This window comes from Melopsittacus undulatus, chromosome 11 (assembly GCF_012275295.1).
Source record: "Melopsittacus undulatus isolate bMelUnd1 chromosome 11, bMelUnd1.mat.Z, whole genome shotgun sequence".
In the NCBI taxonomy this organism is placed as follows: domain Eukaryota; kingdom Metazoa; phylum Chordata; class Aves; order Psittaciformes; family Psittaculidae; genus Melopsittacus; species Melopsittacus undulatus.
In genome coordinates, this window is record NC_047537.1 from 21,151,592 (window position 1) to 21,169,451 (window position 17,860).

General features: G+C 39.5%; 1 protein-coding gene across 1 annotated transcript in view; it reads right to left on the minus strand.

Annotated features, from left to right (window-relative positions):
* The window catches only part of TEX2 (testis expressed 2), a 48,330-nt gene that overhangs the window by 5,074 nt on the left and 25,396 nt on the right, over positions 1 to 17,860 (minus strand). Inside the window, exons 3-8 of the mRNA XM_034067500.1 lie at positions 14,268 to 14,468; positions 12,298 to 12,634; positions 10,896 to 11,143; positions 9,182 to 9,331; positions 7,702 to 7,801; positions 3,024 to 3,156 (exon numbers count right to left, since the gene is read on the minus strand). Coding sequence (XP_033923391.1) covers positions 3,024 to 3,156; positions 7,702 to 7,801; positions 9,182 to 9,331; positions 10,896 to 11,143; positions 12,298 to 12,634; positions 14,268 to 14,468 — 1,169 coding nt within the window. The remainder of the gene's footprint in view (positions 1 to 3,023; positions 3,157 to 7,701; positions 7,802 to 9,181; positions 9,332 to 10,895; positions 11,144 to 12,297; positions 12,635 to 14,267; positions 14,469 to 17,860) is intronic.

Below are 17,860 nucleotides of genomic sequence, written 5' to 3' on the forward strand. Positions count from 1 at the left end.
AGTACTAACAGATCTCTACCAAACCCAAGAGCTTGAAATAGTTACACAACACAAGCTTCAAAAGCACATAGTTCTAGCCCTAAGGACTATACCCAGGACTGTAATATTCCACACTTGTTCAGAATGCAGGTCTATAGCTGCAGTTTCTTTCCTGTTTTATTTTTGAAGCATTTAATAACATCACAAAGAGCATGGACTGAGGCTACTGCCTGCTACTCTGTACATAGAACAAACTATTCATTGCTGCATGAAGCCCTAATGTAAAAGGACAGTCCAAGTACAGCTCCCAGTTTACAATACTCCTTACTAACTGCCTGCTTAAGATCTGGAGCAGTAATTCCTTGACCTCTCTACACATAGTAAGTTGCTACCCAGGCTAAGGAATCAGAATCAAAACCCCCTTCTCACCCAGAGATGCAGTTTGCACCTGCAGAAGTGTGAAACAGCACACCAAACTGAACCACCTCCCTGAGGACACAGCGGGTGCTGGATGGCTCACGTCACTGGCCCAAATAGCAGTGCTGGAGCCTCTTCTCAGAGAGAAATTCGTAGTTTTAGGTCAGTTTCAAACTACACATTTTCTACCTGCATGTGACCCCACTTTACTCTCCTGAGCACGTCACACCCCCCAGTTCAAAGCATGCCCAGTACGTTTCCAAGGCTCTCAAAGGTGTCACCTTCTTACAAGAAGGCATTCTACTTGCCTAGGCAATGGGGCCCTGTGAAGTGCCTCCGCAAGCATGCACTGACTGGCTAAGATCACAAGATCTCCTTGCATTAAACAAAGCCACAATAAATAAGCCCGAGTGAGATTTCAGGGGATCTCTGCATACAATGGACCATTTATACGACAAAAGCATTGGCAGAAAACCACTTTGGAGCTATAGTATTGTTCCTGAGCAGACTGCACACTATTTTTTGAATTGCCAGTTATGGGTTTGTTTTTACATGGTACAACATACCAATGTAAGACACTGCAGTAACTTGAGTTAACCTGCCTGCATTTCCCTGATCTCCAGTATGGTAAAACCTGCTACTCTTATTAATTTTATGAAATTGGTAATTAATTCATTTTCCAGCCTTTTTGAGAGCTGCATTTTCCTATGAGTGCATGCAAGACAGCATTCTCAAACTGTGTAACACTGCACTCCTATTTCAAACAGTGAAGCAGCAGAAATGATAGAACTGGACTGCAAACACTGAATCATTTGTCTCGCTTTATACTGACAATATCCAAGGTCAGTTAAAACTCAGCGCTGCTTCCCCCACCTTCCTCTTTCTGGATGAGTTGGTTACTGCATCTCAAGAGGTGTGTTTGTTCTAGGCTCTTGGGGATAGAAATGAGTGTAAGCAACCAACATGCATCACTTACAGATGACACCACTGTGGATGCAAGGGCATGCAGAATAGTTTGATTTGTCACAGCAACTGTCAACTGGTAATTAAAAAGCCCAATAAAATTAACATAATGGAAATCATAGATGAGAAGCAAACTGTTCTACATTTCTCCATCTTTCATTTGTTTGTTTATAATATCTATAAAAAACAACCCAGCAAGCAAAAAACCTTCATTCACAACTAGAATGCATGAGACTGCCCTACATAAAGCTGGCATGGTACCTGGCCCTGAGCATTTGAAACATCACAGGCATGTGCAGGAGCAGTGCAGTTAATGGTTATACCCTCAAGTAATTGGTTGCTTAGCTACAGACATTTACATTTGTATTGCTGGGGTCCTATTGCTCAGTTGGAATCAAGCTGATTTTTAAATATTAAATCAATGTGTTCACTAATGGTTTCTGAGGCTGTTCTTACACTGGACAGTTATGAAAATACACACAGAGAATCCTGAAGAAATAGGGAGAAAACCAAGAATTTAGTTTGCACAGACACTTCCTCCTCTGCCCCCATTTTCTGGGTGGACAAAATTAAAGGGATTCAAGGAAAATCACACCTATCAACTCTACTGATGTAAATTCAGAAATATTTACTCCAAGCAGTGACAACAAATCTAGGTCAATTTTAAATTCTCTGCATTTCTACCAGTGTATGAGATCATTCAGCTATCAGGTTTTTCACATTTATCTTCTTCATCCTGACTGCACCATAATACAATGTTGCTGTAACCATTACTTCAAGGTATCTCAGAATAAATGGTCAGAACTACTACAACATGAGCGTACAAAGCATCTCGTGTCTTAATTCTGACAGAACACAACATTTTATCTAAACACATGGCCAGATTTAGAGAATTATTGTCTTGATTTGTTGGCAGTGGTTGTACAATAGATCATAGATCTCTGCTCAGGAACTGGAGATTTCTTAAGTACAAAAAGAGAATCAGCACTCCACAGCTGATGGGATGGATGTTTGACAGGTGTCACAAGATTAATACAAATAGACACACACTGATGAGATTCAGGCAATATCATAAAAGTGATAGGGAAAGCACAAGTGCAAGTTAGGTAAGTTGCAGTACGTGTGTTTCCCAATTAGCTCAGGTGAATGGAAGTCAGAGATGAGGAAACTGGAGACTAAAGCAGGGGTGTGATTATTCTCATGATGCAATAAAGCTATTGGAAAAAGTCTTTACACAACAATTACAGCCTATTTACCTTCCACCATTGTTTACTGTTACATGGTTTACAACTGGAGCTGTAACAGCATGTTCCATGTGCATGTCTCCATATCTGCATGTGTGCACCGCCAATATTCAAGTCGCACTGGCTAAAGCCCCAACTCAAGCATAAGACAAAACTAAACTTAGTCACGGAACATTTTAAAATCCTACAAAAATATATACAAAACCCCTGACTGTACTGCAAAAGCCTTTTATTAAGGCAGTTATCAGTGGTGTAATCAAATATTAAAGCTGCACAGAATGGCCAGATGCTGCTCTCATGGGTATGCAAACCCCACAGCTCCTTTCAGTCTATTGCAAAGCCAGAGCTGCATATACAAAGAAAATTCCACTTTTTCCACTATGAAAGCTCTCATTTGACTGTATCATTGTAACACCTTACCCTTCTTTGCCGATCTCTCCAACTTTAAGTGCTTCACCAAGCGGCTCTTTACCAAGTTTGGTCAAGTTCATCTTGGTCTCCAGGGTCATTAAAAAAGATCCATTGTAGGACATTTCCAGATCAATCCAAAGTCCTAAAATTAACAATAATAAAGATTTCACTTTAAGAGCAGTCACAATAATTTCATCTTCATGCCAAACCTAAACTCTTACAAAAAGTCTATACTTCACACTTTCTTCCAAAGAGAAGAATTACTTTTGTGTCAACTCATTATGTCATTAACTCACAAATAAGTAACGGCTTATCAAAGCTTTCTGTTCACAGTAAGCTTATGGAACAAAGTGGAATGTTCAGACATATATCAAAGTCATGCTGAAAGAGAGATCAGTACTGCCAATGATCTAAAAAAAGGAGCATGATTTACGCACACTTAAACTGCTTAAGAGATCTGAATGAAGACCAAGAAAATAGAATACAATCAGGGATTCACTTCAAACCTATTTACAGTAATGGTCCAAGCCAAGCAGTAATGGGGATGCTCCTGTATATTACTTAACCTGTGCAAGCTCTTGAAATCCCAGAGCAGTATTTCTTGTCTCACATCACAACCTTCAGTATCTGCTGCACAACCTGGAGCATTGCTGTCAGCAATGCTGTATTGAAGTATATAAAGGTTTGCTCAGTAACTCAGCTATAGGCATCCTTGTAACTCTCAGCAAACAGGGTCATGACTTATAACAACTCTAGACGTATAGTATTAAGTTACATCCTATTGTCTAGGCAGAGTATTTGTTTATCTCAATCCCTGGAAGAATAGTCTTGGGAATAACGGCAAGATTAGGTCCTGCCTCTTAAGTGACACCCTGCAGCTCCACCGATTAAAAAAAGCTGTGGGGTATTTGTGATCCAGAGATTAGAAATCAGAAGCCACTAAGCATAGATTATGTATCTTCCTTTTCCAGACCTTGCATCTGCACACAATATGCCCTACCAGTATCTGGCACATCAACTATTTAACACATTCTACTTTTATTTACTCATTCATAAACAAGTAATAGTAACTATCCTTTGGGTTTCTTTGATCTAGAAATGACTTTTCCAGTTAAAGAAAAACTATTTTCTACTTGGCAAACATATCAGAAGGGCATTGTCCCCAGTTCCACACATTTATATCAGCAGAAGCACACACAGCTCCAAAAGACCAGGTCACTGATAGACTATGAGATTACATGTTGGAAGCAGTACTGAAGGCAAGCTGCTTCTTTACTAACCCAAATTACTCTTTTCCATCATACTGTTCTAAAACCAAAGACAGGGACTCAAAGACAAGCTTATACAGATTTTTCCTCTACAGAGTAGCAAAGTAGCAGTAAGATCATGAGAAACAAGAAAACAGCTAAACAGACCTTTTGGACAAAATGAATCAGCATGCTTCAAGCATCAATGTTGTTTTAACAGTAGGTCTAATTGAGCCAATGATGCCAATACTGAGAGGGAAAATTCCTCCTGGCTAGAAAACCTTCATATGCATCTTCCAGAGTGGAAAAGGGAGGTGAGAAGGACTAGGGGGGGAAATTAGGCAGATGGTACAATTTATTCAGAGTTATCCAGTTCCCTAGCCTTGACAGAAATACAGTAAATACTACAGCATATGCTGTCACCCAAACAGGAGTGTATTAACAGAAACAAGATTATTTTCCCTAACATTGTCTGCTAACAAATTCAGCCATATAACAAAAAAAAATGTCTTCCTGCACTGGTAAAATAGTCCGGATGAAACAAAGCACATCACAATTACTGCATTTTAACACCTCAAATGACTGTCTAAACACCTAAACAAAATTCTTAAGAAGTATTTGTTCTGGATACTGGCCTGAAATTTGATATTTGCTTTTACACCATATGTGGTTTATTCATAGGTCAACTTACCAAAAACCTATCCTTATGAAAACAAGCATTTCCAGTTATCATCCCCCTATTCATGTCAGTTTAAGTACAACAGCAAACCAAGTTCTTTCAGTAATTATTCACTGGAAATTCTTAAGAACTCAGATCCTGAGAGCTTACGTGTCCTTCGACAATAAGAAAGAAGTCACAAGGATTACAAGTTCTACAATAAGTATTTCCTTGTCACAGTTTAACTGAACAAGAAACTGAAGGAGTTAATTGTCCTCATTGCCCTTGTTGGCAATTCATTGAAGGCAAGTGTTCAGCAGTCTCCTAAATCCCATCTCATGACTTAGAACTACAGCATTTGGTTACAACTAAAGTTAGGAGAACAGAGAAAAGAATTCAAAAACTGTTTAAATCCAGGCATAGGGAAAGACTCCAAGAAGAACCCCAAAGTGCAAGTTTATTACAAACCATGACACAACAGCATCATACATATCATGATTTCAAAGAGCTTTCACTTTGTTTTCTTCAACTCAAAATTTCTACCAATGGCAAAGCCACTTGGCTATTGGGAGCACAGGAGGATGTCACAGGTACTGTGGAGAACGCAGGAAGTGTATGACAAGCAACAGCAGTGTGTTTTAGTTCCCTGAATACTGATTGCACATGAGCTTACTCCATCTATTGAATTTTTATTTCTCTTAAAAGACAGGTTTTGTTCCTTGTGACAACAAAACAATTCTCTCTTATCCAATATGCTTCCTTTATAGAGCTCAAAGGAAAACATTCTTTCCAGAAGTTGAGAGCAAAGTACCCAGTGTTTTATAGATAAAGCCTTCCCCAAAAGAGCTGCCAGTCTCAAGTGAGATAAGGGCAAACAATGGCATTTGGATAAAACAGGCAGTGTTAACATGTTATGTATGCCCAAGAGAATTTTAATAATTCCTCAAAGTCTGTTTTGTTCACACTTTTAGGAGGGAAAGGTTAGCACTCACTAACCTCATGTTTTTAGTCAGTGATTTGCATGGCATAACATTTGTAGTATTGGTGATAAAGTTTACTTATTTCCTCCTAAATTTCTTGCATCTGATAGTCTTGCAAAGGTCTGATGATAACTGTTCATCTGAGAGAAGAGCACTGTAGTAAGAGTGGCAGACAAATGAGTCTTACATCAAATCTACAGTTAAATCTACCTTAAAAATACCAGGTCAAAACTATATAATATGAGCAAAGACGAAGCCTAATTTGCTGCTAAGCAGAAAACTGATTCCTTATCTCATACTGTGCACAGCTGAATTTATGACAAATTCTCCATCCTGGGGAACCACTGCTGCTTGACCTTTAAGAACAATGAGCAGAACTGAGATCTTGTAGAGACAAGCCACCCCAGTGAATAGAACCCCCCCTCCCTCAAGCCCCTGAGTTCAGTGCTGCAATCTCCTCCAACCAGCACTGCAAGGAAGGACACAGTACTATACACCTGCTGTGTGTTCAATACCCTCACACTCTGAGAAGATATTACATAAAGAAAGCAACAGTCTGTTCCTTACTTAGAAATATTGTGCACAGGAGAGCTAGTGAAGATTAATCCTGTTACAATCTACAGCCAATTATCTGTTCAAACTTCTCTCTGTCCCTGTCTGTTCTTATTGTTCTAAGCACGCAACTGACCTGCTGAGGTTTGGCTTATTGCTGGCCTCTAATTTAGAGCTTCTCCAGAGGCTCTTAATGTTCTTAAAAGTATTGCAAATTCATTCAACTCACTACCAGTTTATTTGGTGTAGCACCATCCAGAAATGATTTTGATATCTTCATCTAAGAGTTGAAAGAGAAGTTTAAAACAAAACTAAGCTGTCTGCCATGCAACCCATAGCTGCACCACAGCAAGTTCTCAAAGGAAATATTTCACTTTAGACCAATTAGAAACTTTTCCACCCCAGTGTAACAATACAGTAACTAAAAAGGTGAATGGAGTGAGAGGAGACAAGCTAAGAAATCCTTAATAAACTCAGAAACAATTTAAAACTGAAAACGACTCTGGTTACATGTATAAGAACAAACACAGCATCCACCTCTCTTCAGCACATAGAAAATACTTTTGAAGCTAAAATAAACAACATAACATTAATCCAAGTTTGTGTTTCTGTGAAACTAAAGTGATAAAAGTATCCTCAAATATATTCTTGTGGCCATGTGCAAGCAAGAAAAAACAGAAAAGAAAGAGAAAGTTCTGATTAATGATTAATAAAGCAGCAGGAGGAAAGTCATTCAGCTTAAAAAAAATCATATTCAATATTAAGGGCATAAAGGGATGTTGTATTTTGAAGGTTCTTTGCAAAGCAACACTGTAGTCTTATTTTTTTATTTATTACAATTGTATTTGCAGAACCACTGCTTTCAGAACAGAGAAACCACCCTTGAAGACAGACAGATTTGTTTTCTGGTATGGTACAGAACCAGATCTGTCTTAAGGAGATGTGCACTGCTCTCTGTAGTCCATGTCAGAATATCAGATACAGGTCTGCACCTTGCATGCAAATTTTAGTTTAGTTTAGCAATTATTTCCAATCGAAAGACATGTTCATATTTCTGTATCTAAAGAATTATGTTTATACCAAGCTTGTTGTTACTACTAAGATAGAGACCACTCTGTGTCTCCTCAGAATAAACTCTTAAGAGCACTTTAATCTGATTGAAACAACCACAAGATAAACAGATCATAATATTCTCCACAGGTACAAAAGTGTGAACCTGGCACAAGCAGAAAGAGGACGCATGGGTTTACCTCTGTGATCAATGGAAGGTTTGAAGGCTTGAAGGATCTTCGGCACTGCTATCCCCATGTCAAGTTCAGTTAGAGTCAGCTCATTCATGAAGTATGGCAGCTAAAAGAACAGAATGCAAAAATCAAACCCATGTTATTGAACTAAACATGGTTGCCTAAGAGAAGAAAGGTCATTAAATTTAAGGAACAGATTGAGCTGAAAAGCCACCAGTGAAAGAACACAATTACACATTTCTTCCAATTGCAAGATTTTACAGTTAGTTTCTAAATAGTATTTTAGGGAGAGATTCAGCAGCTGAACTTGGAATGTTTTTAAAACTATACTGAAGTTCAGATGCTGACCACAAAACTCCAGCATGCTTTTAAGTCAAAGCATGTAAAAGCTCGAGAATGAAGTACAAATCCTATTTTACTGTGAATAAAACTCAAAGACTTCTTTGCGTTTTAAATTCAATCACATACTTTACAGTTGCAGTGTCTCAGCTTTTTTTGTCTCTGGCAAATTCTTTCATAGCACATTAACTTTTAAATCTCCATCTCAATTTTAATATAATAGAAGCATAGAATCACAATGATTTGGGTATCTATTTACTGTATGGATTTCTAATTGATAGAAATCCTATCTCCTGTGAACAGACAGAGCTTCAACCTATCAAAAATGCATTCATCCCCCATTCCCAGTCTTTCCACTTAAACTGCTTTCAATGAGATGTTTGGGTACCCTGCTGTCATAATTGTGGAAACAGTCAGGGCAGAATTAGGTTACTGCTTATTACCCAAAGCACAGAAAGCACTATCTCACAGCTGGTACTGGCAGCTAAATTCCAGAGCTTTTGTCAGCAAGACTTCATCTTCCTTTGCCTTTAGGAACAAGCAAACTCCTCCCCAAACATCAGGAGCTAAGCAGGCCTGTGATTAACTGCTGCTGTTCAGCAGAGCTACAGAATGGAAAGGGAAGATCCAGAAGTCATTCAAAAGCACCACTCCTCCCTTCGCCCTTTGAGCTTCTGCAGTTGATGCACAATTACATCCTATCACCCCCAGACAGCTCTTTCCCTGACTATTACCCTTACTGACCTCTCCTGCAAGTAGCATATGTCTGAAGTTAACAAGAACACATTAGAATTGTGGTTACCCGATCTCCATCTTAAAGGCAATCTACTATTTCCCAAAGCAGATTTCATCATTTAAAAGCAGCTCTATTTATTCCTAAAGTAAATACAATATACTTTTAGTTTTTACATAAAACTTCACATACAGAAATAGTTAATCCAGCTGTAGTTCATTTGAAATGGAAGCACCAAAATTAACCTACTGTGAAATGGATAGCAAAACTGAACTGGAACTTTGTAGAACATTTATTTTCTTGTCTTTTACATGTAAGTGTAAAATAAGCATCTCTTCTACTGTTGTAAAACTCAGACTAAGTGCTTGTTTTTCTCCACTGAGGACATGTAGTGCAAGTCTCCACAATGATTACCTTTATTTTGCTAAGTTTCATTTGGATCTTCTTTGACACTAGATCAGACCAATACTTCTCTCCTAAAAAATCCCAGAATATTCTTCCAAGCAAAGCATTCACCCAGGCCTCCTGTTCTTCTTCTTCAGCTTCCATATGGGCATCTGGTAACTGAAAACACAGAGCAACTTATTCAGCTATATAAACTCTAAAAGCTAATGTTAGAAATGGCTGCATTTACGCTATGAAGTTCGGTGTTATAGCCCGGGTTAGTCAAGAACACTGAATGCTCAGCACAGAGAGCAGCTTTACAACTACATCAACTGGCTTGACATGAGCTTGCTTGTCATCATGCTGACATGCAACAGAGTGAACGAGACCACTTAGATACAGATTGTCCTCTGGCAATGAAATGAGAAAGTTGTATGTAATTGAACCTCTGGCAGAAAAAGCAGATAAACCCAAAGTGGGCAGACTTAGAAATGTGTCTGTAGTAGAAACATGCTCTCTTTTCCCAATAGGCTCTAGAACAGCAGCTACTCTACTCTTCCCTTGTTTCATCAGAAAATTCGAAAGCAAGACCAAATCTTACATACTTAAATTCAGTTAAAAACCGTTACAAATAGATGATAAACACAGTACAGGGAAACACATTAAATGTCTCTCAACTGCCTGCAATGAAAGGAGAATTCCCCACCTTTCATTACTACAGGCAGAAATCCTGAAGCCAGCAGAAACACAGTGCTTTCTAAGAGCACTCAGCAGATGCTCTGAACATCATTTCTTGGCAGTGGCTGCAGCCTCACGCAAGCAGAATTGCTGGGTTAGTAGCTTCTGCTGTGACGCAAGATTCCTGCCAGCCCTGTTCATCTATTTATAGAATGATCTCCAACATATGCCAGATTCAGCAGCAAATTCAGCACTGTTTCAGGGGCTGCCACAGGCTAGAATATCTTTTTTTTCCTGGGGAAAGACAAGATGTGTTTATTCATATGCTATACTAAGGCCTCCTCCTCCTTTCTGGACATTGTATGGAAGTCTGGCAACAAAGATGCATGATGTTAATTACATCTTTTAAATGGTGATCGGACTTAACATTAAGGATCCCCTTATTAAGGGTGTCATACTTAAAGTATTAAGGTTTTGTTTATTAAGAGTGATTCAAATGCAGTCCAAGAGGCCAAAGGATTAGTCAGAGCTATATACACTCTTCACTATTAAGCTATGTATACTCAACAGGCATTTTGTTTCAACATGCCAGGACCTCAAAAATACACTTTTCATTCAATCTACTTTAGAATATACAAAGGAAAAAAAACTTTTTACTTTTATTGGGAAGTAAGGTTTGTGGAAGTTTGATTTTTTGTTTATTAAGTTATTTTGGGACCAGTGTTTTTTAGGACACATCTGTGCATTCCCAAATGAAGGAAATCTACAGCCATATTGCCTTCAGCTGTACAATCTTTCAGGTACAAGACACTGCAAAAGCACAGACATTCTTGGGAGATAGCAAATCAAACTAAATCAAGGAAAAACTTGTCTGTTACATTAAGAATAAACTATAGGCAACAGGGAACTGGCAAGCATGAAAACTCACACTGGCTTTATAAAAAGTTTAGGTCCAATGTACAGTTAAAGAAATTAATATTTCTTTCTACATAACTAGTTTTTAAAATAGTTAACAAGATTAAATATTTCACCACCTCTGATTCATCTTTTGGGAGAAAAGCATTACCTTTTTCACAGCTGTAGGGCTGCTTTCTGCACTGAGGACTGGACTCCCTGCAGGGCTTTTCTTCTCCTGTGGAACACACTTTGCCATATAGACACTGTAGTCCAGAAGCATCTTCTGCCGTACATTGCCAGCCAGATCCTTGTGCTTTGGCTGAGATGCAATCTCTTCTGCACTTCCCTTGCTGCTGCTTCGGCTGTGTGTGAGAACTCCAGATTGACTATCGGCTCTACTCTGTGTTGGCAAGATCCCTAAATCCAAATTAAAAGGAACAATACCTATTTAACAGAAAAGGAACCTGACAGCCAAATACAGAGCGCATGACCAATACAGAGCACATGACCAAACACCTGAAGGAACAAGATCAGATTGCAGGTACAATTTATTCTGAAAAGAAGACCATTCAAGAGTAGTGCTTTCTCATTTTGAAGGGTAAATTACACTACTGTGTGCTTACATGGGCCTAAACCCATATTAGTCAATACTTAAAATGACTCAGCAGGATGTGGGACTGGAAAAGTCATCTGATCAATAGCAGGTTTAAATATGGACACTCACATATGTATAACATATGGCAGAATTCCCAACAGCCCTGCTGGGGAAGGCCTAAAATAAAAGTCAGGTGATTAAAATGTACCTGTAGCTTTTTTTTTAAACCTAATTCTAGGCTGTTACAATTAGAAGGGCTGTCAACAGCATGTAACTATTAGAATTTTAATTAGCCAGTAATTCTGCATTTGCATTTCAAGAAGTTATGTGCCAGAAATAATGATGTTCACTAATTTTTAAAAGCATCTCAGAGAATAAAGACAGAAGAGCCTGAGTCATTCAGGTTTAAAACTGTATCAGAGGATGGTTTTAAATTAGTATCTCAAACATTCAATCCATACTGCTGACTAACATGTTTGTTGATTAAGATATATAAATATATATTAGCACAGGACTTTCACTTAAACAGAAAAATGTGTTTTCTTGTCCTATTAACCCATGAGAAAGCTCTGCTGTTTCCAAGAGAGTGGAGTAGAAGGAAAGATGGAGGAGGAAGAATGGATACTAAGAGGACTGAGTCTAATACTGCAAATGTTGATGTCAGTTCCAGCAGTACAAAGACTGAACAATTAATCCTTACAAAAATTACAGGAGCTGTTACAGTTACTGAATAAAATAGCCTAAAAATAGTAGGAACACTTGAGGGCATATAGCCAAGTGTATAGCCAGGAGAGGAAAAGGCAGGGTGGGAAGGTGGGAATGAGAGGCCAAGATAAGGAGCAGAGAAGTGTCTTTAGTACTATTTGTATATAGAGATCACTATGGCTCCACAGTTGCTACAACTGCCTTTGTCAAAACAGAACTTTGGTTTGTTTCTTTTAATAGAAACTTTTACTAGGATATGAAATCTGAATACCTGGCTTGCTCCCACATAGACTGGATAGCTTCTTTGCTTCAGACTTCAGCTTGGATGCGAGAAGAAACCTTCTGAACCATTCCTCCTTCTCCCTACCAGTCCTTCCAAAGAGATAAAGCACTTGATCCTTTTGGCTAGTGTACTTTGCTCCACCCTGAGATTTCCTGGATTCTTCATTGCTCACGTCTGCTTTTTCCGCAGATAACTTTTCCTCTGCATTCTCTTTATCAGCCTGGGCCTTAGCCATAAAGTCATCCTGTTTAGCGAGTTCAATGCAAATAGGGTACTTCTTATTCCAAATCCGTTTTCGTGCCAGACTTTTAGGAACCAGGGAAATCTGCAGGATAAACAAAAGGGTTAAATTAGCATTTTCCAGTTACATCTTCTGTGTTTCTATACTCTCATAAGGAACACAGGAATGCAAGAGATACAGATCCTACATTGGATATGCTGGGTTTAAGTGACTCTTAACTTACAGCTGCCTGATGTCCAGTCTACTGCTATCACTGTCTTTGGTGAGCCATAGCTTTGGAATCAAAACAAAGACCATTTAAGTGGCTTAGACATCTACAGTCATGTGGATTAGAAACTGTTTTCATTTAGAATATCTTATCCTCACAGATATGAAGAAAATAGAAAGAAAAAAAGATAAACTTATTTTGTGACCACAGGATAGACAATGAAAATCCAAACTGAGTTTCAAACTCAACTTTTCAGGCCCACCTCATGAAACTTAAGTATTCAAAGTTGGCAATAGGCACAGTGAGGATGTAAGAATTAAGCCACAGAAGCAATTTGCAGATCACTATATTGAAAATTCAGTACATTGAGAGAGAATGGAGACAATGCAAGTGATGAGAAGAGTGATAAGAGTTAAAAACTATCATTGGGCTGAACTTACCAGTGTTCTCCAAAAACTGTGGGTAAATACCCTGGAGAATAGTCACTCATCTGCTTATTACAGGCAGGGCACTTCGGCACTTGTGTAACCAAATGGGGCTGGCTTGTGGGGGGAAGCACTGGAAATGTTTCTAAGCTACCATGGGGAGCAGTTGTCAGTCAAGTGCCCTTGCAGCATGCGAGAGCTTTGCTTGTCTTCATTATGCCAAAAATGAGTCTGCAATTGACAAGAATCTGATTTTTTGCTTTATCTTTTTCACCATCTTCCTTTACTGGAAAGCAGAGCTGACAACAGGCTCCTTTCCCACACTGAGGGAAATGAAGAGAGGTTTTCCTTCCCACTGCCTTGGTCCCTCTCTCCCTCTAATTTCCATAGTCAACTGAAGCAGTTTCCTCATACATCTGGTACTGCCAAGGCCCTCTCTTGATGCAGCACATTAAAAAAAATCCATTATTTTATTAATGAGGTATTGATGTATTACTTAATACAATGCCAATGGAATCAACTTCACATGGTAACTCTTCACAGATTTGAGGGAGGCACATAACATGCAGAAAAACTGTCCCAGCATTACTCTTGATGCATTTTTGCAGATGCAAAAATCCCTGCCTCCTTCCCTAGCCAGTGGGTACCAACTACAAGTCATGTTTGTTGCAGCCACCTCTCACTCTCCCCTTTTACATTCACATACAATGTATGTTCCCTCTTGAAATGAAATGGAATAGAGACAACCAAAGATTATGCATTTCATTGTAAGCTTCAGAACACTCATGCAGTAATCTAATGTACGGGGAGCGGTTCTCAGAACTCCCATGTGGTGACTTCTGCTCTGAGCTGCGGAGGAAAACCACGCTTTTCTCTTGCTGTGCAAATATGTGATTTGTATTAAACCATGCTCAACCTCCCTCCCCAGCACAATCTTTTGCTGGTTAGTCACAGCACCACTTCTGTTTACATAATGACACAACATGAAACTAGAGGAGGGAAAGAAAATTCACCATTTTAAAAGCAGTTTCAGTGGTTTTTGTTCAAATCAGACCCCAGCAAGGGCACACTCACAAGCACTCACCTTGCTCTCTGTAAGTTCATATATTTTCTGGCTGACGTATGTGACTTCAGGCTTTGGCTCATTGTAGATGGCCCTTCTGGAGATATTTTTATTGGGTTTTGAAAGTCGTAAGGTGCTTCCTTCAAGTCGCACATAGACAGAGTGAGTCAATGTAGCATGGTATGTTTCTGGATCATAGTTATAGATTTCATTCATCCATCCCTAGAGAAGAAAACACTTGTTAACAGGCTTTGAAAATGCTGGAAAACGAAGTCCAGCACGCACATGAAAGTTTTAAATCACCCATGCTTTTGCTACTGCACAAATACAACAAAACAGTAAATGCCCTAAATGAAGCAGCACCCCAGTGAAAGAGCATAAGATGAGGACTGTATTCTCAGCACACAATTTGTTTCTCTGACTAAATAGCTTTGTCCATGTAGCCCAGTGAGCTGTCACCTCATCTTCATGAAACACTGCGAGATCTGCAGATGCAGCTTTGCTGGGAAAAGCCAAAGGGCAGCCAGCAAAGGGGACACTGCAGAGCAGCCAGTCTGCTTGCAGCAAGCATGGACATTTCAATCATCAACAGACAAGGCAGAGCAAACAGTGCACCTGCTTATAGACAGCACTGGCATTTTAATCACTGACAGTTAAGGACCAAGTGGAAAACCACACTGGAGTTTGTTTTAATGCACCATCACTGCTTAAGATCATTTAATGTGTTGTGTAATTGCCCAGTTACAACACAGGAGTCATACATGTGCATCTATTCCTGTGCAGTGAAAGAAGCAGAAAACCAAATCAGCCCTGCTGTAACAAGCCTGCAAGTGCTGACTCTATCTGTGGGGGTGATGTTACTCCTCTTCTCTAGCATCTGGTTACACAAAATGCAAGATAATAAATGGGGCAGAAGACAAGCCAGAACACTCATTCAAGGATGACAAGTTTTCCTTCTCTTAACCTGCCATACAACATTCTTTGATAATGACTCCTACCTGCATATCAAAACTTTCATTTAGCACACTCAATATTCACTAATGTCAACAGAAAGCAAAGGAGACGGAAAACAGCTATGCCCTAAAGCATAAAGTAAAATGGCACCTTTACAAATACCTAGGTGTGTATAGAAGAGGGAGAGCATCCACTGCTGGGAAGGTGGGAGAGCTGAAGGAGCATCCATAGTATTCTTCAAAACAAAGAAGTTGTAACTACCTTATGCAAAACATCCCAGAATTTACTGCAACATTCTGATTTAAATAAGTTTCCACCCACACACAGAAATGTAAAATGTATTTTCTCACTTATTTCCTTCAGTGCTATATAATTTCTCAAAGTAGACAGTATATGTCTTAGGTGCCATAGTAACAGTGATGTTTTGCTTACTCTAACATCTAGCTCCGTTTTCACTAGAAACTGAAAAAAACCCTTGTAAATCAGCATTTCTTTAATGTTCAGAAAGATTAAGTCACTCACCTTTGCTCAGTTCCAAAGCAGACTACCTCTTTTATTAACAGAAATACCTATATCCACATATGCTCTTTGAAGCAGCTTTGTGTTTAGGTTTTTTTGCTTACATTGGGTTATATACAACTACCATATAGGAAATACAATGCATGAGGGAGAGTTTTCTATAGACCAACAAGGCTCTGCACAGCAGGGCTGATGTATGTTTGAGCACATCCCATTTCCTTCCTCAACATTAAGCCAAGACATCTTTGAGCAGACAGCATCAGCCAGGAGCTCCAGCAGCACTTAGTGAAGCACAAGGACATCACATGAGTTGCCTAAAGCCACTGTGAGGCACTCACTCTGTGCAGAACTGGAATATCCATATGGCCCACAGGTCTCTGGAGAGACTCCCACCTGCCCCCGCATCAGATCTCTGAGCTATTTGTAGCTCAGACACCAAAGTCTGGACACTGCAGCTGGGCAAAGGCACAGATGAAAATGTGCTGCCTCAGAAGTTTACTGATGTCTTCCAGGCTGAAGACCACACAAGCTGGTACTTGGATATCCACATGAGCCCTTTTCATAACTGTAATAAGCTGTGATGTTATTTTCAGTAGGAGCATTAGCAACTTCCAGGTATATACAGTGCCCAAGAAGGAAGGTCAGAATACACTTGAAGTTTCTTTAATTTCCTGCTTGAGATGGAACCAGCGTTGAGATGGGAGTTTTCTAACACAAGCACTTGAGCTGAGCAGACAACATGTAGTGATGAGAATGAGGAGTGATTTACACAGCATTCTCTTGACTGCTGTGTACCATAGTAAGAAGTCAAAATCCATGAACATAGCTTCAAAGGAAAGCTGAGACAACACGAGTGCTTGGGACACACATCAGATGCACAAGTTTTGCTGTAAGACTGTTACCCAACACCCTTATAGTCGTATCTAATTTTATCTCTCCAGCACATACTGAGCTAGCCACAGCTGCAATAAAAAGGAGCCAGGTCCAGCCTACATTAACTGACTTAAGCCCAGTGAATCTGTATTAGCACATGGGACTGAATGCATCCTTCACATCATGCACTAGACCAGAACCTTTCCTATCCCATGTCTTCTGTAACAGTGCCAGTACTAGCCTTTCTGCCGTATTTCCTTGCCCTACGCAACTAAACAACAGTAAAAGTCCTTTTGAAGACTGACACCTTCTTCCCAGCATCAGCAACACATGGTGAATTTAAAGGACAAAACCAAACTAAACTGAAACTCTGCTTCCCCAGGTTGTACATTCTCTCTCCTCTTTAGGCTTTCAGGAGCCCTACAAAGTCCCACTTGCTTTTCTGATCCCTACCATGTGCCCAGGCTTTCCACTTCAAACAAAGGATTAGCTGTATAATCTGCCAAACACACAATTCTCAGATCCTGGGCTGCCACCTCCTTTGCCCACTGTACCTAACAAACCCAACAGAACTCCAAACATTGCCTCTCATAGCACAACCATCAGGCTTTTAGCAACTGAAGAATCTGCTTAAGACTTAATAATCATTTCTGGCTGCTTAAGGTACTGAGCATCCAAATTTAAAACCAACAGAAGACAAACGCATTTGCTGCCTACACAGTGATTTCTAGACAAGGAAAAGATCAGCTGCTTCATGTATTTGAGGCACAGCCCAAACCCCAAAAGATAGAGAAGTTTCAATTCAAATATTTGGTGTTTTATTTCAGGCCTAGCCACCGGTCAGGATGCAAGAGATACCTACCACATCACTACAAACCTTCCTTGGACATAACTTTTGTTTCCTTACTTCTAAGGATGCACTGTTTGTTTTTGCACTCAACTTTCTGGTTATTTTGTAAGCCAGAGAAACACTGCATGGCTGAGAGCGAATAATACATGTTAATACTTCACCAAATGATGGTTCTTCACTCTGTTAATGCACCTGAAAATAGGCACCAGCTGCAGGAATTTCTTCCCCTCCTATCCCCAGTGCTGTTCAAGGAGGGGATGACACCTTTGACTTCTCACCTCAGCAATTTTCAGTTTTGTAAATTGTTTTGTTTAAACAGGATTGAAAACAAGACCAAAAATTAAGCCAAAGTTCCTGCATTTTATGAACTATTTTAGCAGAAATACCTCTGCCCCCGCTCTCGGCAAGAACAAGTTGG